This window comes from Panthera pardus, unplaced genomic scaffold (assembly GCF_024362965.1).
Source record: "Panthera pardus isolate Hobbes unplaced genomic scaffold, ASM2436296v1 HiC_scaffold_10, whole genome shotgun sequence".
Classification (NCBI taxonomy): domain Eukaryota; kingdom Metazoa; phylum Chordata; class Mammalia; order Carnivora; family Felidae; genus Panthera; species Panthera pardus.
Window position 1 is genome coordinate 61,707,096 of NW_026526655.1, and position 24,266 is coordinate 61,731,361.

General features: G+C 37.6%; 1 protein-coding gene across 3 annotated transcripts in view; it reads left to right on the forward strand.

Moving 5' to 3' along the window:
• The window catches only part of TLK1 (tousled like kinase 1), a 190,750-nt gene extending 187,718 nt beyond the window's left edge, over positions 1-3,032 (forward strand). For all 3 annotated transcript variants that reach the window (XM_053907753.1, XM_019459364.2, XM_053907754.1), the window contains one exon: positions 1,271-3,032. In XM_053907753.1, coding sequence (XP_053763728.1) covers positions 1,271-1,447 — 177 coding nt within the window. In that variant the 3' untranslated portion in view covers positions 1,448-3,032. The remainder of the gene's footprint in view (positions 1-1,270) is intronic.
• Positions 3,033-24,266: the final 21,234 nt, after the last annotated feature.

The following is a 24,266-nucleotide window of genomic DNA, read 5'->3' on the forward strand; positions in this document are numbered from 1 at the left end:
CCTGGGTGGCCCAGTTAAGCATCCATCTCTTGATTTCAGCTCAGGTCATGATCTCAGGGTTTATGAAGTGAAGCTCTGCATCAGGCTCTGCGCTGACAATGTGCAGTATGCTTGGTATTCTCTCTCTCCCTTTCTCTCTGCCACCCCCCCCCCCCCACCCCCAACTCATGCTGGCTTACTCACTCTCACTCTCTGAAAGTAAATAAAGAACAGTTGTAACTTTGGTGATGGATGTTAACTAGTTACATTGTGCTGGTCATTTTGCAATATACAAATATCGAATTATTAGGTTGCACACTTAAAACTAATATGTTATAGATCAGTCAGTTATACTTCAGTTTTTAAAAATAATTGTCATCCAGCAATTCCACTTTTAGGTATATGCCCCCCACCCCAAAAGGCAAGGATCAAATAGATATTTATATACTATTGCTCACAGCATTATTCACAGTAGTCAAAAGGAAGAAACAATGCAAATGTCAGTCAACAGATAAATGGATAAATACAATGTGGTAATTGCATGGAATGGAGTATTCAGCCTTAAAAAGAAATGAAATTCTGATGCATGTTACAACATGGAGAACTCTTAAGCGTTATGGTAAGGGAAATAAGCCTTAACACAAAAGGACAAATCTTACTCTACTTGTAGAATAGTGGTTACCAAGTGCTGGGGGAAGGAGGAGTGGGGAGTTCTTGTTTAATGGATACAGAATTTTAACTTCTGCTTTGGATGTTGGATAAGTTTTGGATGATGAAAATGTTCTGGACATGGTCAATCTTGATGTTTCACAACATGAATGTACTTAAAATGCCACTGAATTAACTGCATATCCAAAAGGGATTAAAATGCTAATTTTTGTTCTAGCTGTAAATTTTTTTAAAAATGAGATGCATCTTTCCAACAGGAAGTTTAAACGGTAGCAATAATCATTTAGACTAAAATGAACCACTAAGGATGAATTGAGTTGAATTTGAAGAATTTTATTGCTACAAAATTTTAAAGATTTGAATACTAATGAAATGAAATATATTTATTAAATGTGTTCATCCTTCTGTAGGATGATTAGAAGGGGCAAAAATTGGGCACCTGGGTAGCTCAGTCAGTTGAGTGTCCATGATCTCACAATTCTTTAGCTCGAGCCCCACATCAGGCTTACTACTGTCAGCACGGAGCCCATTTCAGATCCTCTGTTCCCCTCTCTCTGCCCCTCCCCCCAAAATACATTTTTTTAAAAACAAAAATTTTAACTTCTGAATTTTTTTTTTTAAGGCCTTTATAAGACGCTGTTTGGCCTACCGAAAAGAAGATCGGTTTGATGTGCACCAACTGGCAAATGACCCATACCTTCTCCCGCACATGAGAAGATCAAATTCTTCAGGAAACTTACACATGGCTGGCCTCACAGCATCCCCCACACCCCCTTCTTCAAGCATAATTACTTACTGATTTTCCTCCAAAATTGGCATGGTATCTTTGAATTGCTTCCAGATACACACTTGAGTTTGAGAGCATTTGATTGTTTTTGTTTCCTTTTTCACACAGACATGGTTGTTTGTGAACTGAAGTTCTTCATAGCATCATTTGTATGAGAGTGGATCATGGACAATGAATAAAGTGTACACTTTGTAACCTTAAGCAGTGAAAGATGACTGCCTGTTGCACAGAAACAGGAATACCATACTTGAGAAAAATCGTTGTTTGGGGGAACACTGTAAATAACGTTTATAATACTTAAATACATTTGGTTGTTACTAGAGAGTTCTAATATGAAGGGTAGTTTTTCATTATTTAAAAACACACGGAAAAAATATTTCTAACACAAGAACTATAGTGCCTGGATACATTCTTCAGCATTCAGCAGTTAACCTGCTGAAACCAAAGTGAGAACTGAATGGCAGTGACAGTTGTGTTTTGTAGTAGTAGAATGTGAGAGTTAGCATCTTTGGACAAAGTTAGACTTTGTCACTTGCCTATTCTGGCTTTTACCAAGTTGTACCTCGGAGTCACATGTCCGTTCCCCACCCCACACACACTAGTCATGTTAACGGGAAAGCTGTTATTTCTAGATACTTTACACCTTTGACAAAAGGAGCTGCTTGTTTTGAAATCAGTTGAATTCGCTAAATTGCATTATCTCTGGTGTTTTCAACACGTTAGAATTAAGATTATTTTCCCTTTATTACCAGGCCTTGTTCATAAACAAGTGATAGTATGTGACCAAATGTGGACCAGACCAGTTCTATGCAGGATAATGATAAAGTTCCCTTCTAGCTCTATTGTAAATTGTTGTACAGATGTTGTATTTCAATTACCAAGTTTCAGCAGCTTATTCTTGTACAAATGTTTAAAAATACGGCTTTTCTAATTGGATATTGTATTTTTTTTAAGTCTTCTTGAAGGCGCTTTAATTGCTGCTAAATGACGTTGCTTCTTTGCTAAAAAATTTAATGACCTCTTTAAAGGTGCAAGTTGACTGTACATCATAGAGAGATATTAAAGGTTGGCATTCATTAACAATCAAGGCATGTAAAAATGATCCTTCTTGGACATATTAGGGTTCACTAAATCAGTTTCTTGGGTTCTAGGGCTGTGGAGCACATAGATACTAGATTTATAAATTGTTCATGTTTATCCTACATTTCTAGAAGGTTCTTATCAGCAAGGTGGGATGATGGTCCCATAAACAAGTTTCTTGTGGTTTGTACAGATTTGTTAAAATGTGAACATTTTCTAACTGCCTTGTATGGTAGAAACCATTATTTTTCAGGATGTTGTATTTTACTCCTGTAAGAATTATTTGTCACATTCATAATGCTGATACTTACATGTAAGTTGTCCATGTTGCGGAAAAAGGAGGTGATACCACAGATTCTCCTTAATATTGTACAGTTAAACTGTGGCTCTTATTTCTCATGTTGCAAGCCATTTTGTTTTTTCATTGTACATATAGACACATTGTCTCTTTAAGATGCTGCTGAAATTGTAGAGAATGTAGCCAAAACAGTAATAAACAGTGACAATTAAAATTTAAGGACTATGAAAATTACATTTGAAGGGAGCTTTCAAGACTTAGGATATTAACTGACTTGGCTCCTTAAGAATCAGCTCAGTAAATTCTTTAAGTGTACTTCAAGTATCAAGTGCTTCAAGCTGTTTAAGCAAATCTAATAATCATTATCAAGGCTAGTCCTGGGTAAGTAACATTTAGCACCATGAGGAGTGGCCTAAGGGCTACTATACCTGTTCTTCCATAGATTAAGACAGTATTTTTTAAAAATAAGATTTCTGATATGGTAACGGAATGTTAGCATTCATTGAGTGCTTTAGATGCTGCCTGCACATTTTTCAGTTTTGTGGAGTTTTCATCTTTCCAAATCATAAAGTACTGTCTTCACATAGTAATTGTCATTTAAAGTCCTGAATTAAAAGAAAATGCCTGGTTTTCTAAGTTTTAGTGAGATGCTAACACTAGGTGGAATAAGTGGTATGGACTAGATCACTGCGTTGTCATACTATTTTCAAGTGAGTGAAAATGCCTCGTAGTGTGGAAATGCAGGAAAACAAGCCATGAAATGACACTGCTTCCCTGACCTGAGTTTAGGTAGTCATTTGGAGTCAAAGATGAATTCAACTTACACGCCATCTCTTCCTAAAGTATTTCCCAACAAATGCTACAGCTTTGGGGTCATATGCCAGTAACCCAGCAGGTATAGGATGGCTAACTGAGCCAAACTGAATCATTTACTGTTACCTTCATATGGGATATCGGTAACTATCACTAAAAAATTTCAGTCTATGGCTCTAATATCTTTTGAAGCATACATTGTTGCCTGATCTACAGAATTCTGTCCTCAGAATTAAAGCATGTCTTTTTTCCCTAAGACAAAGCCAAGGTCTCCCATCAGGAGTCAGCAGTGATACAAGGTAAAATGTATAGTTTCTGCATATAATTTAAAAATCTTTCTTTGATGTGAATTAGCTTTATTTAGTATATGCATGTGGAGAGGAAGTGTAGAAACCACCCTAATCTAAATTGGGAGTTGCGTAGATTTTTGGTTTTTGTCTTTCAGAAATAAAGTCAGGTTTGTTTCCTTACTGACCACCATCCCCTTCTAAAAATAAAAACCAAAAACCTCAGTTTAAATGTACATCAAATGTGACTGTATATTCTACAAATACCTCATTACATGAAGCCAAAATGGTGGAGAGTTTCAGCGAAACATTTAAAGAGTATATTGTCTGTTTTGCTGTTCATTACTTATTAAATACAATGTTAACATCAGATGTTATTAGCTATGTTTTAGTGCTAATGTAGACAGCAGTTCTTTTAAGAATTTAGTTATTACATTGCTGTTTGAAATGTGAAAAAAACCTCATACTTTGATATTGGCAGGTCTTTCTGCAGTCTCACTTTAAATTTTAATATGTTATCTGAACATTTTCTTCCCTAATACAACCGAATCTAAGTGTTCTGAAGGCTTAATCTAACCCAAAAATTGCTTTAGCAGCTAATTTTCAAGATTCAGCTGAGAAGGGGCGCCTGGGTGGCTCTGTTGGTTGAGCATCCGGCTCTTGATTTCGGCCCAGGTCATGATCTTGCAGTTTGTGAGATCGAGCCTCGCATCAGGCTCCGTGCTGCTTGGGGTTTGTTCTCGCTCTCTCAAAAATAAATAAAAGATACAACTGGGAAAATGGTGGTATATGAAGACACTGTACTCACCCCCTCCCACAGGCATACCAAGTCTACAGCTACATATGGATCATCTCCCTCTGAAAAAGATCTGAAAACTAAATGAATTAGAAGTCAAGACAGTTCAGTCACAACTGGAGGGTACATGCAGCCCCACGGGAGACACCTGTAGAGCGCCTTGTTCTGGTGACCATGGGGGTTGTGCTTTGCCCTCCACAGCAAAGGATATAAATGATCACATTGCGAAGGGAGAGGCAGAGACATGGTCTCAAAACAAAACAAAACAAAAAAACTCCAGTGTGGCAACACAATAGGGAGAGATCTCACACTAGAGAGATGCTTCTCTAGGAAGAACAAGAGGTTGGTGCCCCACACTGGGCACTCTAGACCCCAAGGTCTGCATCAGACAAGCCACCAGAACATTTGGCTTGGAACAGGGTAGACGTGTAGGAGGTCCCAAAGTGCTATAGGAAAACAGAATCACTGCTTAGAAGGCCTGCATGCAAGCTGACTCACCCTGAGACCCGGTAGAAAAACAGCAGTTTGAAAAGCACTTAGCAACCTGCAAGCAGAAAAGAGTATCACAGGTGCAGAGGTCTTGCCTGAGGAATGAGGGGTTCAAGCCCATTGGGTCCCCCTCCTTGTCCTGGGAATCTACACCAGGAAGGTATTCCCCCATAATGTCTGGCTTTGAAAATCAGCCAGGTTTAACTCCAGGAGAGCTGTAGGAAACGGAGTCTCTGCTCTTAAAGGCCAATGCACTCTCAAAGTCTAAGACCCAGCAGAGAAGCAGCAGATTGAAAAGCGCCTAGGTTCTATGTAAGTGAGATACACTGACTCATTTTAAAGCCAGTGCCAGAGTAACACAAGGAACACAGATCTGTAGAAATTTTCTCTGGGAAGGGCAGTGCTGATGGGCACAATTGTTCCTGCCTTCGTTCAGCCTAGCTGGCCCAATCCTGGCAGGTGCCAGTTCAGGACTCTTCATCTACATTGCTAGCACCACTTACCCAATCCTGGCATTTCCCTACAGCTCTGACCCACCTAACCCATCTCTCAGTAAGCATACCTCCAAGGTAGCTGCTGCCTGCCCCACCACAGTCTGGTGGGAAGTCTTGGTCAGGACTGGCTCTCCATTTATTTGTTTATTTGTTGACAGTGTATGTGAACAGCAGATGGAGAGCGAGAACTCAGGAATAATCATGACCTGAGCTGGAGCCAAGAATCAGACACTTAACCAAATGAGCCACCCAAGCGTCCCAAGACTGGCTCCCCTTTAAAGCACTTCTGGCCCTGGGGACGGGGGCAGCCCTGCCTAGCAACACATCCCAAAGTCACTGCAGGGCCTTACAGCCACCCACCCTGGGAGTCTGCCCACCCATCAGCACACCCACAAAAGTCAAGACAGTTCAGTCACAACTGGAGGGTACATGCAGCCCACAGGAGACACCTGTAGAGCGCCTTGTTCTGGTGACCATGGGGGGATTGTGCTTCTGGACCCCACAGGACACCTACATACTGATAACTCTAAAACCAGGAGATGTAGCAGGCCTACATATTCTGTAGAAACAGCCAGACAAAAACACATGGATGTGGTCCAAATGAAAGAACAAGACAAAACCGCAAAGAGCTAAATAAAACAGATAAGCAATCTACCTGATAAAAGTAATGGTCATAAAGATGTTCACAGAACTTGGGAGAAGATAAACTCATCTTCAACAAAGGGGTAGAAAATAAATAATACGTGCGCACACACACATGCATATACATGCATACATACCAGAGCTGAAGAGTACAGTAACAGATGAAAAACACTAGAAGCAATCAACAGCAGAATAGAGGATACAGAAAACAAAATCATCTAAACTGAACAGTAAAAAAAAATCTTTATGATGCTAGGTTAAGGGACCTCTGTGACAACAACAAACATACCAACATTCACATTATAGGAGCCCCAGAAGGGAAAAGGGAGGACAGAAAACTTAATTTATTAATAGTAATCGAGAAAGAAACACATCCAGGTCCAGGAATCACAGAGAACCTCAAACAATATGAACCCAAAGAGGTTCACACCAAGACATAATAATAAAAATGTTAAAAGTTAAAGACTATCCGAAAAGCAACAAGAGAAAAGCAATTAATTATGTACAAGGAAATACCCATAAGTCTATCAGCGGAGTTTTCAGCAGAAACATTACAAGCCAGAAGAGAGTAGCATGATATAGTCAAAGTACTGAAAGGGAAGGGCGCCTGGCTTGTTCAGGTGGTAAAGCATGTAACTCGATCTTGGGGATGTGAGTTCAAGCCCCACATTGGACATAGAGCTTAAAGTGCTGAAAGAAAAAGTCTACAACCAAAAATACTCTACCAGGCAAAGTTATTCAGAATTGAGGCAATATAAAGAGTCAAAAGAGCTTAACACCACCAAAATGGCCTTCAAAGAAATATCAAAGGGTCTTTAAATGGAGAGAAAATACTATAAGACGAAAATTATATAAAAAAAAATTTCCCTAGTAAAAGCAAACCTATAGTAAAGGTAGATCACTTATAAACCTAGGATAAAGCTTAAAAGACAAAAGTAGTAAAATCCACTATATCTAAAACAGTTAAGAGACAAAGGATGTAAAATGTGTCAAATACATAAATCATGGGTGGGGGGGGGGATGAGGAGTAAAAACAAAAAAAATGCACTTTTAAAATTTGTCCAATCTTAAACATCCATCAATTTTAAATAGACTGCTATATAGATAAAGTGCTATATATAAACGTCATGGTACCATAAGCTAAAAACCTTATATTATAAATAAGTAAATAAAAAGGAATCCAAGCATAAGAAAGTCATCAAATAACAAGACTGGGAAAGGAGGAGAAAAAACAGAGAACTACAAAAACAACCAGAAAACAGCAAAAATGGAAATAAGGACTTCTCAATAATGACTTTTTTAAATTTTAATTTTATTAATTTACATCCAAATTAGCATATAGTGCAACATTGATTTCAGGAGTAAATTCCTTAATGCCCCTTATCCATTTAGTCCATCTCCCCTCCCAGAACCCCTCCAGTAACCCTCTGTTCTCCATATTTAAGAGTCTCTTAGTTTTGTCCCCCTCCCTGTTTTTATATTATTTTTGCTTCCCTTCCCTTATATTCATCTGTTCTGTGTCTTAAAGTCCTCACTGACATAGTTGCAAATGGCAAGATTTCATTCTTTTTGATTGCCAAGTAATACTCCATTGTGTGTGTGTGTGTATACACCACATCTTCTTTATCCATTCATCCATCAATGGACATTTGGGCTCTTTCCATACTTTGGCTATTGTTGATAGTGCGGCTGTAAACATAGGGGTGCATGTGTCCCTTCAAAACAGCCCACCTATATCCTGTGGATAAATACCCAGTAGTTCAATTGCTGGGTCATAGGGTAGTTCTATTTTTAACTTTTTGAGGAATCTCCATACTGTTTGCCACAGTGGCTGCACCAGCTTGCATTCCCACCAGGAATGCAAAAGAGATCCTCTTTCTCTTCATCCTTGCCAACATCAGTTGTTGCCTGAGTTGTTAATGTTAGCCATTTGGTTTTGATTTGTATTTCCCTGATGAAGACTGATGTTGAGCATTTTTCATGTGTCAGTTGGCCATCTGGATGTCTTCTTTGGAGACGTGTCTATTCATGTCTTTTGCCCATTTCTTCACTGGATTATTTGTTTTTTGCGTGTTGAGTTTGATAAGTTCTTTATAGATTTTGGATACTAACCCTTTATCTTACATGTCATTTGCAAATATCTTCTCCCATTCTGTCAGTTGCCTTTTAATTTTGCTGATTGTTTCCTTCACTGTGCAGAAGCTTTTTTATTTTGATGAGGTCCCAGTAGTTCATTTTTGCTTTTGTTTCCCGTGCCTCTGGAGACATTTTGAGTAAGAAGTTGCTGCAGCCAAGATCAAAGAGGTTTTTGCCTGCTTTCTCCTCAAGGATTTTGATGGCTTCCTGTCTTACATTTAGGTCTTTCATCCATTTTGAGTTTATTTTTGTGTATGGTGTAAGAAGGTGGTCCAGGTTCATTCTTCTGCATGTCACTGTCCAGTTTTCCCAGCACCACTTGCTGAAGAGACTGTCTTTATTCCATTGGATATTCTTTCCTGCTTTGTCAAAGATGAGTTGGCCATATGTTTGTGTGTCCATTTCTGGGTTCTCTATTCTGTTCCATTGATCTGAGTGTCTGTTCTTGTGCCAGTAACCATACTGTCTTTATCATTACAGCTTTGTAGTATAGCTTGAAGTCTGGGATTGTGATGTGTCAATAATTACTTTAAATGTAAATGGACCAAATGCCCCAATCAAAAGACATTAGGAGACTGCATGGATAAAACAACAAGACCCATCAGAATGCCTGGGTGAATCAGTCAGTTAAGAGTTCAGCTCAGGTCATGATCTCACAGGCTTGTGAGTTCAAGCCCTGCATTGGGCTCTGTGCTGATAGTGTGGGGTGTGCTTGGGATTCTCTCTCACCCTCTCTGTCTTCCCTCCCCTGCTCTCTGTAAAAATATATATAAACTAGGGGCACCTGGGTGGCTCAGTTGGTTAAGTGTCTAAGTTGGCTCAAGTCATGATCTTGCGGTTCGTGGGTTCCAGCCCCACGTTGGGCTCTGTGCTGACAGCTCAGAGCCTGGAGCCTCTTCGGATTCTGTGTCTCCCTCTCTCCCTCTTCCCCTCCCCCCACTCGTCTCTGTGTCTCTCAAAAATAAATGTTAAAAAATGTTTTTAAGAAATAAACTAAACACAAAAAACAAGAGCCGTCTATATGGCTTCAGACCTAATGACAGAACCCAAAAGTAAAGGGATGGAGAAAGACATTCCATGCAAATGAAAATAAACAAACAAACAAAAACCAGGAGAGCAATACTTACATCACATGAAGTAGACTTTAAAATAAAGCCTGTAAGACAACAAGGAAAGACATTACATAATGATAAAGGGGTCACTTCAACAAGATGACATAAACAACTATATGTATCTATGCACTCAACATTGAAGCACCTAAATCTATAAGACAAATATTAAGAGACATAAAGGGAGAAGTTGACAGTAACACAATAATAGTAGGGGACTTGGACAGCCCCCTCACATGAATGGATAGATCATCCAGACAGAAAAATCAATAAGAGTAGCTTTGAATGACAGATTAGACCAGATGGACTTTGCAGATATATACAGAACATTGAATTCAAAACAGCAGAATACATTCTTTTCAAGTGCATATGAAACATTCTCCAGGAGAGATCATGTTAGGCCACAAAATAAGACTCAGTAAATGTAAGAAGACTGAAATCATGTCAAGCATCTTTTCCAACCACAATATTATGAAAATAGAAGTCAATTAAAGGAAAAACTGGAAAGGGGCGCTTGGGTGACTTGGTTGAGTGTCTGACTCTTGGTTTTTCTGCTGACAGCACGGAGCCTGTTTGGGATTCTTTCTCTCTCTACCCCTCCTCTACTCAAGAGCATGCACTCTCTAAAAATAAAAGAAAATTGGAAAAAAGTCCTGTGGAGGCTAAAAATGCTACTAAACAACTAATGGGTCAATGAAGATATCAAAGATTAAATTTTAAAAAAGTGGAGACAGGGGTGCCTGGGTGGCTCAGTCAGTTAAGTGTCTGACTTCAGCTCAGGCCATGATCACAGTTGGTGAGTTCAAGCCTGCATCAGGCTCTGTGCTGATGGCTCAGAGCCTGGAGCCTGCTTGCAATTCTGTGTCTCATTCTCTGCCCCTCCCCCACTCATGCTCTGTCTCTGTCTCTCAAATAAATGTAAAAAAAAAAAATTAAAAATTGTGGAGACAAAATAAATATTCCAAAATATTTGGGACACAATAAATGCAGTTCTAAGAGGGAAGTTTATAGTGATAGAGACCTACCTCAAGAAACAAGAAAATTCTCGGGGCACCTGGGTGGCGCAGTTGGTTAAGCGTCCGACTTCAGCCAGGTCACGATCTCGCGGCCCGTGAGTTCGAGCCCCGCGTCGGGCTCTGGGCTGATGGCTCGGAGCATGGAGCCTGTTTCCGATTCTGTGTCTCCCTCTCTCTCTGCCCCTCCCCCGTTCATGCTCTGTCTCTCTCTGTCCCAAAAATAAATAAAAAAAAAAAAAAAAAAAAAAAAAAAAGAAACAAGAAAATTCTCTATCTAACCTTACCCCCAAAAGAACAGAAAATAAAACAATCCCAAAGTTAGTGGAAGGAAGGAAATAATAAAGATCAATGTGGAAATAAATGAAATGGAGATGAAAAGGTCAATAAAAAAGATGAAACTAAGAGCTGGTTCCTGAAAAGAGAAATAAGACTTAAGAAACATTTAGATTTATCAAGAAAAAGGACTAAATCTGAAATGAAAGTTATAACCAACTCCACAGAAATAGAAAGGGTTATAAGAGACTACTACAAACAATTATATGCCAACAAATTGAACAACCTAGAAGAAATGGATCAATTCCTAGAAACATACAATCTTCCAAGGCTGAATCAGGAAAAAAAAGAAAATGAGAACAGGCCAATTACTAGGATATTGAATGAGCAATCAAAAATCTCCCAATAAGCAGAAGTCCAGGACCATACAGCTTCAGAGATGAATTCTACCAAATATTTAAAAAAAAATTTTTTTAATGTTTATTTATTTTTGATACAGAGAGAGACAGAGCATGAATGGGGGAGGGTCAGAGAGAGGGAGACACAGAATTTGAAACAGGCTCCAGGCTCTGAGCTGTCAGCACAGAGCTCAATGCGGGGCTCGAACTCACGGACCACGAGATCATGACCTGAGCCGAAGTCGGCCGCTTAACGACTGAGCCACCCAGGCGCCCCAACTACCAAATATTTGAAAAAGGATTAATACCTATACTTCTCAAACTATTCCAAAAATTATAAGAGGAAGAAAGCTTCCATATAGATTCTATGAGCCCAGCATTACCATGATACCAAAAGCAATGAAAGGACAAAAAAGAAAATTATAGACCAATATTCTTGATAAACATAACTGCAACATTCTCAAAGTATTAACAACTTGGACTCAACAATAAATTAAAAGGATCATTCACCATGATCAAGTGGGATTTCTTCCAGGGATGCAAGGATGGTTTGACATATGGCAATCAGTCAGTATGACACACCACATTAACAAAATGAAGGCTAAAAATCATACAATTATCTCCATAGATGCAGAAAAAGCATTTGACAAAATTCAGCATCCATTCATGATAAAACATCTCAGCAAGGTGGGTATAGATGGGACATACTTAATATAATAGAGGCCATATATAAAAACCCGCAGCTAACGTCATACACAGTAGTGAAAAATTGAAAGATCAGGAAGAATATAAGGATGCCCACTCTCACCATGTTCATTCAACATAGTATTGGAAGTCCTAGTCACAACAATCAGACAAGAAAAATAAAAGGCCTCCAAATTGGTAAGAAGAAGTTAAACTATCACTATTTGCAGATAACATGATAATATATATAAAACTCTAAACACTCCACCAAAAACTACTAGAACTAATAAATGAATTCAGTAAAGTTGCAGGATACAAAATCAACACAGAGAAATTGGTTGTGTTTCTATATACTAATAACTAGCAAAAAGAGAAATTATGAAAACAATCTCATTTACAATTGCATCAAAAATAATAAAATACATAGGAATAAATTTAACCAAGGAGGGGAAAGACATGTACCCTGAGATCTAATAGACACTGATGAAAGAAATGGAAGATGACCCAAATGGAAAAACAGCCTATGCTCATGGATTGGAGGAATTAATATTGTTAATATTAACCTACAGATTCAATGCAATCCCTATCAAATTACCAATAGCATTTTTCACAGGACTAAAACAAATAATCCTAAAATTTGTACAGAACCACAAAAGATCCCAAACAACCAAGAAAAAAAGAAAAAAGCTGAAGATGTTACATCCCCAGATTTCAAACTATACTACAAAGCAATACTAATCAAAACAGAGTGGAACTGGCCTCCAAACAGCACATAGATAAATGGCCCAGAGTAGAGACCCCAGAAACAAACCCACATTTATATGTTCAATTAACCTGCAACAAAAAAGGCAAGAATATACAATGCAAAAAATACATTATTTTCAACAAATGGTATCAGGAAAACTTGATGGCTACATGGAAAAGAATGAGAGACTACCACTTTTTCACACCATAAACAAAAAGAATCTCCAAATGGATTAAAGACCTGGGTTTGCAGTATAAAATGGCAATGTAGGAAGACCCTGAACTCATCTCCTCCATGGATACACCAAATCTATATGTATTTATAAGTAGTTCCTCCTGAATAAAAACTGAGAGCTGAATGAACAGCAGATAGAGAGACATCATAGAGAATGGCAAGAAAGATGGAGACTCAGTAACAAAGGAAACCCCCACCCCCAATGCTGCAAAAGGCAGTGAGGCGGGATAGTACCAAGGGACTAGGCAGATTCACCTTACGACGCCAAAAAAAAAAAAAAAAAAAAAGCAAGCAATGGTTTAAAAGAGCAACTAGTATATAAAAAATCCAGCCATAGAAAGGCACCTGGGTGGCTCAGTCAGTTAAGCATCCAGCTTTGGCTTAGGTCATGATCTAGCAATTCGTGAGTATGAGCCCTGCATCAGGCTCTGTGGTCACAGCTCGGAGCCTGGAGCCTGCTTCTCATTCTGTGTCTCCCTCTCTCTCTGCCCCTCCCCTTCTCATTCTCGTTCTCTCTCTCTCTCTCTTTCTCTCTCTCTCTCTCTCTCTCTCGCGCGCGCGCTTTCTCTCAATAATAAATAAACAATAAAAGAATTTTTTTTTTTGTTTTTAATGAGAATATGTTAAGGGATCTCTTGGACAATTTCAAAAGAACAAATATTCGTGTTATACGGGTCCTCGAAGAAGAAGAAGAAGAGAAAAAGAGACAGAAAAGTTACTTGAAGAAATAACTGAAAAGTTCCCTAAGCTGGGGAAGGAAATAGACATCCAGATCTAGGAATCACAGAGAGTTCCAAATAAGAATTTAAGGAGGTCCACACTACAACACATATTAAAATTTGAAGGTTGAAGATAATGAGAAAAATTCAAAAGTAATAAGAGAAGCACAAAATGTCATGTACAAGGGTAACTCCATAATGCTATCAGTTGATTTTTCAGCAGAAGGTGCAGGCCAGAAGGAAGTCGCATGATATATTCAAAGAGCTGAAATGAAAAAATCCACAATGAACACACTACCATATCGGGGAAGGTTATCATTCAGAATTGATGGAGAGATAGAGCTTACCAGACAAACAAAAGTTAGAGCTCATCAACACTAAAGCCAGCCTTACAAGAAATGCTAAAGGGACTTCTTTAAGTGGAAAAGAAAAAAGCTATAATTAAAAGAAAATTATGAATTATAAGATATAAAATATGACAACATATATATATAAAATGTGGAGTAGAGAGCAAAAAAAGAGGTTCTTTCGGAATGTGTTAGAACTTAATTGACCATCAACTTAAAATAGACTGCTATATACTTAGGATGTTACAGATGAACCTCATGGTAATCACAAACCAAAAACCTATAATAGATACACAAAAAAATGAAGAGAAAGCCAAGCCAACCACTACAGAAAGTTATCAATCTTAAGGAAAGATCAAGAGAAGAAGAAAGGGACAGAATAGAACTATAAAAACAACTAGAAGACAATTAACAAAAAGGCAGTAAGTTCATATCAGTAATTAATTGAAATGTACATGATCTAAATACTCCAATCAAAAGACACAGGGTGGCAGAATGGATTAAAGAGAAGACCTGGGGAGCCTGGGTGGCTCAGTCAGTTAACGTCTGACTTCAGGTCAGGTCATGATCTCATGGTTCGTGAGTTCGAGCCCCACGTTAGGCTCTGTGCTAATAGCTGAGAGCCTGGAGCCTGCTTCGGATTCCGTGTCTCCCTCTCTCTCTGTTCCTCCCCTGCTTGCTCTCTCTCTCTCTCTCTCTCAAAATAAATAAACTTAAAAAAAAGAGAGAGAGAGAAATATCCTATTAATTTGGGGATACTGGGTACAGACTGAAAGTGAAAAGATGAAAAAACATATTCCCAGCAAATGAAAGCAGAAAAAAAGCCAGGATAGGGTAGTTCCATCAGACAAAGACTATAATAAGAGACAAAGAAGGGCATTACTTAATGATAAAGGGGTCAATCCAACAAGCCGATGTAACAATTGTATGTATCTAAACACCCTGAACATTGGAGCATCTAAATACATAAAGCAAATATTAAGAGACATAAAGGGAACACTTAACAGCAACATAGTAACAGTAGGGGACTTTAACACCCCAGTTACATCAATGGCTAGATTGTCCAGGCAGAAAACCAACATGGAAATTGTCTTTGAATGATACATTAGACTGTTTAGACATCACAGATACAAACAATATTCCAACAAAAAACAACAGAATATGCATTCTTTTCAAAGGCACATGGGGAACATTCTCCAGGATAGATCACGTGTTAGCCTCAATAAATTGCAAAACGAGCCTCAATAAATGTCAAAAGAGAAATCATATGCATCTTTTCTGACCACAGCATTATGAAATTAGAAATCAATCACTAGAAAAAAAATGGTAAAAGAACAAATGTGTGAAGGCTAAATAATGTGCTACTAAACAACCAATGGACAATGAAGAAATCAAAGAGGAAATTTTAAAAAATACATGGAGACAAATGAAAATGAAAACACAATGGTCCAAAATCTTTAGGACACAGAGAAGGCACTTCTAAGTGGGAAACTTACAGCAATACATGCCTACTTCAAGAAACAAGAAAATCTCAAACAATCTAACCTTACACCTAAAGGAATAGAAAAGGAAGAACAAAGCCCAAGGTTAGTAGAAGAAATTAAAAAGGTAAAGGCAAAAGTAAATGATAGACTAAAACAAAACAATAGAAGAGATCATTAAAACTAAGCATTGATTCTTTGGGGAAAAAAACAACAAAACTGATAGATCTTTAGCCAGGCTCCTCAAAAAATAAAAGGACACAAATAAATAAAATCAGAAATGAAAGAGAAGTAACAAGAAATAGAAAGGATTATAAGAGAATACTACCAAAAATTATAGGCCAACAAATCGGACAACCTCAAAAAAATGGATAAACTTCTAGAAACATACAAACTTCCAAAACTGAATCAGAAAGAAATGAAAGTCTGAATAGGCCAATTACTAGTAATGAAATTGAATCAGTAATCAAAAAACTCCCAACAAAAGTCCAGGACCAAATGGATTCACAGGTGAATTCTACCAACCATTTAAAAAGTTAATACTAAACTCTTCTCAAACGATTCCAAAAACTACAAGAGGAAGGAAAGCTTCCAAATACATTCTATAAGGCCAGCCTTATTACCCTGATACCAAATCCAGACAAAGACACTAAAAAAAAGAGAAAACTCCAGGCCAATATCCCTAATGAATGTAAATGTAAAAATCCTTTTAAAAAATATTAGCAAACTGCATTCAACAGTACATTAATAGGAGGCTCCTGGCTGGCTCAGTTGGAAGAGCATAGGACTCTTGAGCTTGGGGTTGTGAGTTTGAGCCCTATGTTGGATGCAGAGATTACATAAAAATAAAATCTTAAACAACAGCAATACATTAATAGGATCATTCATCAAAATAGAGTGGGATTTATTCTGGGGATGCAAGGATGGCTTAATATTCACAAATCAATGTGATACACCACATCAACAAAATGAAAAATAAAAATCATATCATCTTGGGGGTGCCTAGGTGGCTCAGTCAGTTCAGCATCAGGCTCTTGGTTTTGGCCCAGGTCATGATCTCACAGTTTGTGGGATTGAGCCCTGTCCTGTGTCAGGCTCTGCACTGACAGCATGGAGCCTGCTTGAGATTCTCTCTCTCCCTCTTTCTCTGCCCCTACCCCACTTTCATGCATGCTCTCTCTCTCAAAATAAATAAATCAACATTAAAATCATATTATTTCAATAGATGCAGGAAAAGCATTTGACAAAATTCAACATCCATTTATGATACAAAACTTTCAACAAAGTGGATTTAGAGGAAACATACCTCAACATAATAAAGGCCATATATTGAAACCCCACAGCTACTGGGCACCTGGATGGCTCAATTGGTTAAGCATCTGACTCTTCCTTTCAGCTCATGTCATATTTCATGGTTCATAGTTCAAGCCCCACATCGGGATCTGTGCTGGCAGTGTGGAACCTGCTAAGGGATTCTCTCTCTCTCTCCATCTCTTTCTCTGCCCCTCCCCCACTTGCTCTCAAAATAAATAAATAAACTAACATCATACTCAGTGGTGAAAAACTAAGTTTTTCCTCTAAGATCAAGAACAAGGATGTTTACTCTTGCCACTATCATTCAACATAGTACTGGAAGTCCTAGCCACAGCAATCAGACAAGAAAAAAGAAATAAAAGGCATCCAAATTGGTAAAGAAGGAAAACTTCCACTGTTTGCAGAAGACATGATACTGTATCTAGAAAACCCTAAAGGATTTATGTAAATTACATCTAACAGTTTTTGGTACCAAGGTTAACATGCAGAAATTGCTTCTTTATTCATTTTGGTTATTTTCCTATACATTAATAACAAACTAGCAGAAGGAGAAATTAAGAAAACAATTCTATTTATAATTGCACCAAAAAGAATAAAATACATAAGAATTAACCAAGTAGGTGAAAAACTTTTACTCTGAAAACTATAAAACACTAATGAAAGAAATTGAAGATGACACAAAGAGAAAAATATTTCACGCTCAGGGAAGAATTAGTATTGTTAACATGTCCATACTACACAAAGCAATCTACATATTCAATGGAATCCCTATCAAAATACCAACAGCATTTTTCTTTTTTTTTTTAAGTCTATTTATTTTGAGAGAGAGAGAGAGAGAGAATGTGAGCAAGGGAGAGGCAGAGAGAGGGGAGAGAGAATGCCAAGAAGGCTCCAGACTGTCAGTGCACAGCCCAACGTGGGGCTCAAATGCACGAACTGTGAGATCATGACCTGAGCCGAAACCAAGAGTTGGACACTTAACTGCCTGAGCTACCCAGGCACCCCCACAACAGCATTTTTCATATTATTCAAACAATTAATACTAAAATTTATATGGAATAACAAAAGATCTTGAACTGCCAAAGCAATCTGGAGAAAAAATAGCAAAGCTGGATGTATCAAAATTCCAGATTTCAAGATATAATACAAAGCTGTAGTAATCAAAATGTATGGTACTGGCCCAAAAACAGACACATAGATCAAAGTAGAATAGAGAGCCCAGAAATAAACCCACACACAGATGGTCAATTCATTTATGATAAAGAGCCAAGAATATACAATGGGGAAAGGACAGTCTCTTCTATAAGTGTTGCTGGGAAAAATGGACAGCCACATACAAAAGAATTAAAACTAAACCACTATGTTATACCATGCACAAAAATAAACTACAAATGGATGAAAGTCTTAAATGTAAGACCTGATACCATAAAAATCTTAGGAAAAAAACATAGGCAGTATGTTCCTTGACATTGGTCTTAGTGAGCATTTATGGATCTGATACCAAAAGCAAAAGAAACAAAAGCAAATATAGATAAATGAGACTATATCAAATTAAGAAATTCTGGAAAGCAAAGGAAACCATCAACAAAATTAAAAGGCATTCTCATAGCAACATTTTTCTAGATAGGTCTCCAAAACCAAGGAAAATAAATGCAATAATAAACTACCAGGACTACAGCAAAATAAAAACTTATGCACAGAAAAAAAATCAAAAGTCAATCTACTGAATGGGAGAAGATATTTGTAAATGATATGTCATAATATCCAAATCCAAGATATATAAAGAACTTATACAACTCTACCCCAAAAAGACAACCCAACTGAAAAACAGGCAGAGGACCTGAAGAGACATTTTCCTGAAAATGACATACAGATGGTCAACAGATACATGAAAAGGTGTTCAACATCACTAATCTTCAAAACCACAATGAGATATCACCTTACATCTGTCAAGATGGCTAAAATCCAAGACAAGAAATAACAAACACATTGGTGACAATGTGGGCGGAAAAAGGAACACTGGTGCACCCTTGGTGGGAATACAAACCAGTGCAACCACTGTGGAAAACGGTATGGAAATTCCTTAAAAAATGAAGAATACAAAGACCTTATGATCCAGTAATTTCACTATGGGATATTTACCCAAAGAAAATTAAAACACTAATTCAAAAAGATACACGTACCTTTGGGGCACCTGGGTGGGTCTGTTGGCTGAGTGTCCAACTCTTGATTCTGGCTCAGGTCATGATCCCAGGGTCATCGGATTGAGCCCCATGTCAGGCTCCACACTAAGCAAGGAGCCTACTTAAGATGGTTTCTCTCTCTCTCTCTCTCTGTACCCCCCCCCCACCCACCGCCACTCTACCCTGCTCATGCTGTCTCTAAAACAACAACAACAACAACAACAACAATAAACAGTGCACCCCTATTCACTTCAGCATTGTTTACAATAGCCAAGTTACGGAAGCAACCTAAGTGTCCATTGATACATGAATGGATAAAGATGTGGTATGTGTGTATATATATATACATATACATCTTTATCCATTCATATGTGTGTGTGTGTGTGTGTGTGTAAAATACACACACACACACACACACACACACACACACACACACACACACACTGGAAGATTACCCATAAAAGGAATGATATCTTGCCATTTATGACAATACCCAGAGGGTATTATGCTGAACAAAATAAATCAGACTAAGACAAATACCATACGGTTTCACTTACATGTGAAATCTAAAAAACAAATGAACAAAAAAAGCAGAAACAGAACCATAAATACAGACAAAAAACTGGTGGTTGCAAGAGACAAAGAGTTGAGGGATGGACAAAATAGGTAAAGTGGCTTAAGAGATACAAACTTCCAGTTATAAAATGCGTGAGTCAGGGCACCTGGGTGTCTCAGTCAGTTAAGCATCCAACTCTTGACTTTGGTTCAGGTCATGATCTCATGGTTCATGGGTTCAAGTCCCACATCAGGCTCTTTGCTGACAAGACAGAGCCTGCTTGGGATTACTGTCTCCCTCTCTCTCTGCCCCTTCCCCACTTGCTCTCCATCTCTCCTTCAAAATAAATAAAAGTAAACTTAAAAAAAAATGAATAAGTCATTGGGATGTAATGAATACCATAGAAAAAACAGTAATATTGCAATGACTTTCTATGCTGATAGATGATAACTACATATATAATGGTGAACATTTCGTATAAATGTCAAATCGATATGTGGTACACCTGAAACTCATATAATAGTATATGTCTATTATACCTCAGTTTAAAAAAAATAATCCAGAAAATAAGAAGTGTTGGTAAGGTTGTAGACAAATTGATACACTTGTACACTCTTAATGGGCATGTAAAATGGTGTCTCCACTACTAAAAAAAATAGAGTGATTTAAAAAAAAATAATAGAATTACCATATTATCCAGGAATTCCACTTCTGGGTATCTATACAATAGAACTGATAACAGTGACTTATCAAGACATTTCTACACTGATGTTCATAGGAGCATTATTCACAATAGGCAAAGAGTGGAAGCAACCCATTGCCCATAGATGAATGGATAAATGAAATGTGATGTGTGCACAATAGAATATTATTCAGCCTTAAAAGTAGTAAATTCTGCAATATGCTACAACACAGTGACCTGGGGGTGCAATGGTAGTGTGTCTGATTCCAATATGCTACAATGTGGATGATCCTTGAGGACATTATGTTCAGTGAAATAAGCCAGTCACAAAAATGCAAATAATGTATGATTTCACTTATATGAGGTACATAGACTAATCAAATTCGTAGAAAGTAGGATGGTGGTTGCCAGATACTGGGGCAGGGGGAATGGGTAGTTTTTGTTTAATGGATAGTTTCAGTTTTGTAAGATGACAAGTTCCAGAGATAGATTATAGTGATGGATACATAACAATGTGAATATATTTAATGCCATGAAACTGTACACTTAAAAATGGTTAAGATGGATTGAATAAAAATACTGTTTAGAAAAGTAAAAAAGTGCTTTAGAGGCTAGTTTTTAAATCAAATTAGTGGAATTCTAGTTCCTATATTTCAGGAACTCTACAATAGCTTTAGAATTTAAATAATTGGTCTACTCGAATTAGATTTTCTGGAATGTACACATCTTCATTTACCCTACCCTGCTTTCACTTATCTCTCCTGCCCCTTTTTCTGAGGATTTTTTTCCCCCTGAGAATTCTTTAAGTTTTGAATAGGAAAGACTTGAGTAAATGTGTATAAACCAACTTCAAAAATTTGCACAGAGCCAGAGAAGAACTTAGAGGAGTTGTTTTTATTTAGGATGAAATGCATGGTTTTCACCTGGAAATCCTCATTTAAAATACTGGCAACATGGATTATCTACATACCCATGACTGTTTTGAGAAAGGCAATACAATATACTGGTTAAGAACTCAGATTTTGGAACCAGATTTTTTTGGTTCAATTGTCAACTGTCATTTACTACCTGTGTTTCAGATTCCTCATCTGGAAATGAGAATAGTACCCACCATATTGTGGTTGTAAGGTATAAATGAGTTCATACAGAAAAAGTACTTAGACCCATGCCCGGAACATTGTAATACCACGTAGAATAAGCTATTATGATTCTTTTTTAAAACTCACAGATTATTCTATTGCTTTTATCCTATACATAAAATGCAGCCTACTTTGCTTCCTGTGATAATTTAAATTCTTTTAAGAAATAGTTTACAATGCGCCACTCAGGTTTCAAATAATGATTAGATTACCTGAAAATGGAAGGTAAGCAAGTATAGGAATTTGAAAAAAAAAAAAAAAAAAAGTAACTCTGGCAACTGCAATCTCCAAAAGGAGCACACCCTAGCCACTTATGCTAGTTCATCAGAGGCCATTTTACCATACTTTCCAGTTTTCCTTGCTAGGAGCAGGCAACTGAAGTAGAACAGGCAGTATTATCCCAGTTTTACAGAGGAAGAAACAAATTTGTAGGAAAGAAATTACTAGGTAAGGCCACATACATAGTAACATCAGAACTACAGCACAGCTTTACCATGTGAATATCTTGCCTACTTATTATAAAACTTGTTTAGTGTGTTAAATCTTTGTGACTCTTCAAAGGTGACACCAAACAGAACAGATCATTGTTATCATAAAAGAGCAAATCTAAACAGTTCTTCACCTGTTAGATCAGAATGACATCTGAGCTGTACCTTGATGGCTGCCATTTGAGAAGGGCTTCTGTTCCAGGCTCATTCTAGGTAAAGTGGAGAAAGGGTCGCAAACCTTTTCTTGTCCTCGCATTTATTCTTTGTCACATTTTTATTTAAGTCAAAGATCAGATCTGGTTCGCCTAACTTGTAGACATCGGTTCACCTTCCTCATCCTTGACCCACTTTTATGAGCACAAAAGATATATCCTGTCTTTTCTCCCTGCAGTGGTACCAGGTGGTCTCTAATTTTAAAAATTTATAAAATTGACTATATTAGGACAATAACTTTCTCAAAAGTAGGCCATGAAACTTTACAGAAACTTCACTAGTTGCCTATACATGACCCCTAAACTTTGTGTCTAAAAGTCTTTAAGTCTGATGACACTACTCATGTGTGATGCTGCTCCATCACCAAGACCACAAATGAGTAATCCTGACTTCATCAAGTGACTCTTCCTTTGGTTTAAAAAGTCTGTATGTAATTGAATTTAAATTTTTCTTTGAATATATGATCCATTTTCATCTGAAGGATTTAGACATTAGGCTATTCCCATAACCATACACCTAACTGAGCTAAAGAGTAGATGAACATGATCAACGTTCCATTTTTCTTAATGGAGCATGTGGTGTGTTGGAGTAAAAACATTCACATGATAAAAGAGATATTGAGGCTTTATTTCTAGAATATGACAGACAATGTACTAAAATTAGATACTAAAATTTACGTACTAAAATAACCTGATCCAAAAAACGAGTATGGCCAAAGTGTTCTGAATATTAGTCATTTTTGGTGTTCTAAATTATGTCATTCATATTGGATCCTAGTACATCTTTTTTTTGTCTGCTAATGACCAAATACCTTCCTTTTAAGAAAGCATTCAGAAGATAATTAAAAAATGTGAAAAGTATTGGTTTTGAGGTCAGACTTGACTCTGCATCCCACCTTTCTTTTTCTTTTTTTAATTAAAAAAATTTTTAATGTTTATTTTTGAAAGACAGAGCACGAATGGGGGAGGGGCAGAGAGTGAGGGAGACACAGAATCTGAAGCAGGGTCCAGGCTCTGAGCTGTCCACACAGAGCCCGACGCAGGGCTCAAACCCATGAACTGCGAGATCATGACCCAAGCTGAAGTCAGATGCTTGACCAACTGAGCCACCCACGGGTCCCTGCATCCCACCTTTCTTAATAATTGTGTGACTTTAGATAAGCCAATAACCTCTCTAGGCTTACCTTCTTTATCTCTAAACTGTTTATACTAAAAGCACCTGCTGTGTAGGCACCTGGCACCAGAAGTGGGTTCACAAGTTTCTCCAGAAGATATGGCAAGGGTTCTGCCAAGTCAGAACAAATACTGGCCACAGTGCAGGAGAGGGTCAAGAGGCCCCTATCTCAGAGTGACTGTGGTAAACCCTGAAGAAGGGATGAGAACAGTTGGGATGAGAAGCTCAGGAGATTTTAGGAAGCAGCCATTTATCAACCAACGTGGACATATTTCTATATTTTAATTCACACCTGTGCATAACTACCTAGCATGAACCCTGCCTCTCACCAATGACATACAGCAGTTTCCATAAATGACTTCTTCTCTGTTCTAATACCTGCAGCTATTTTGGAAGTTTGCATATCCAGTGACTTGCACATCTAAGGCACATGACTACTGTGGGTTGCAAATTTACTGGTGTCTGTTTCCAGAGGTCTATCTTTTTTCCTTCACTTTGAAGATGCTGTTTGGATCCCAAGATTTTTTATGTTCAAGCCACTGTGAATATTAACACCATGGTGGTTGCTGAATTAATGTAACAAAATTTATTAATGTTTGTGTTTGACAATTTTAACTTCATCACTAAGAATATTTTAAAATGTTATGCCTGTGAGCTTCCTTCCCAGAAATATAGAATATGTATTCTCTATATATGTATATATACACACACATACAAAGTTATTAGTAAAAAGCTTTATAAGAAATTGAGCTTGCCTAATGGTAACCACAAAGCAAAAATGTATAGCAGATACACAAAATATAAAGGAATCATAACACTACAGAAAATCAAATCACAAAGGAAAAGAGCAAGAAGAAAGGAACTGAACAACAAAACAGCCTGGAAACAATGAACAAAATGGCAATAAGTACATACATTTAAATAATTACTTTAAATGGAAATGGACTAAATTATCCAATCAAAAGACATAGAGTACCTGAATGGATAAATAACAAGACTTACCTAAATGCTACCTAAAAGAGACTCATGTAATTTATGACAC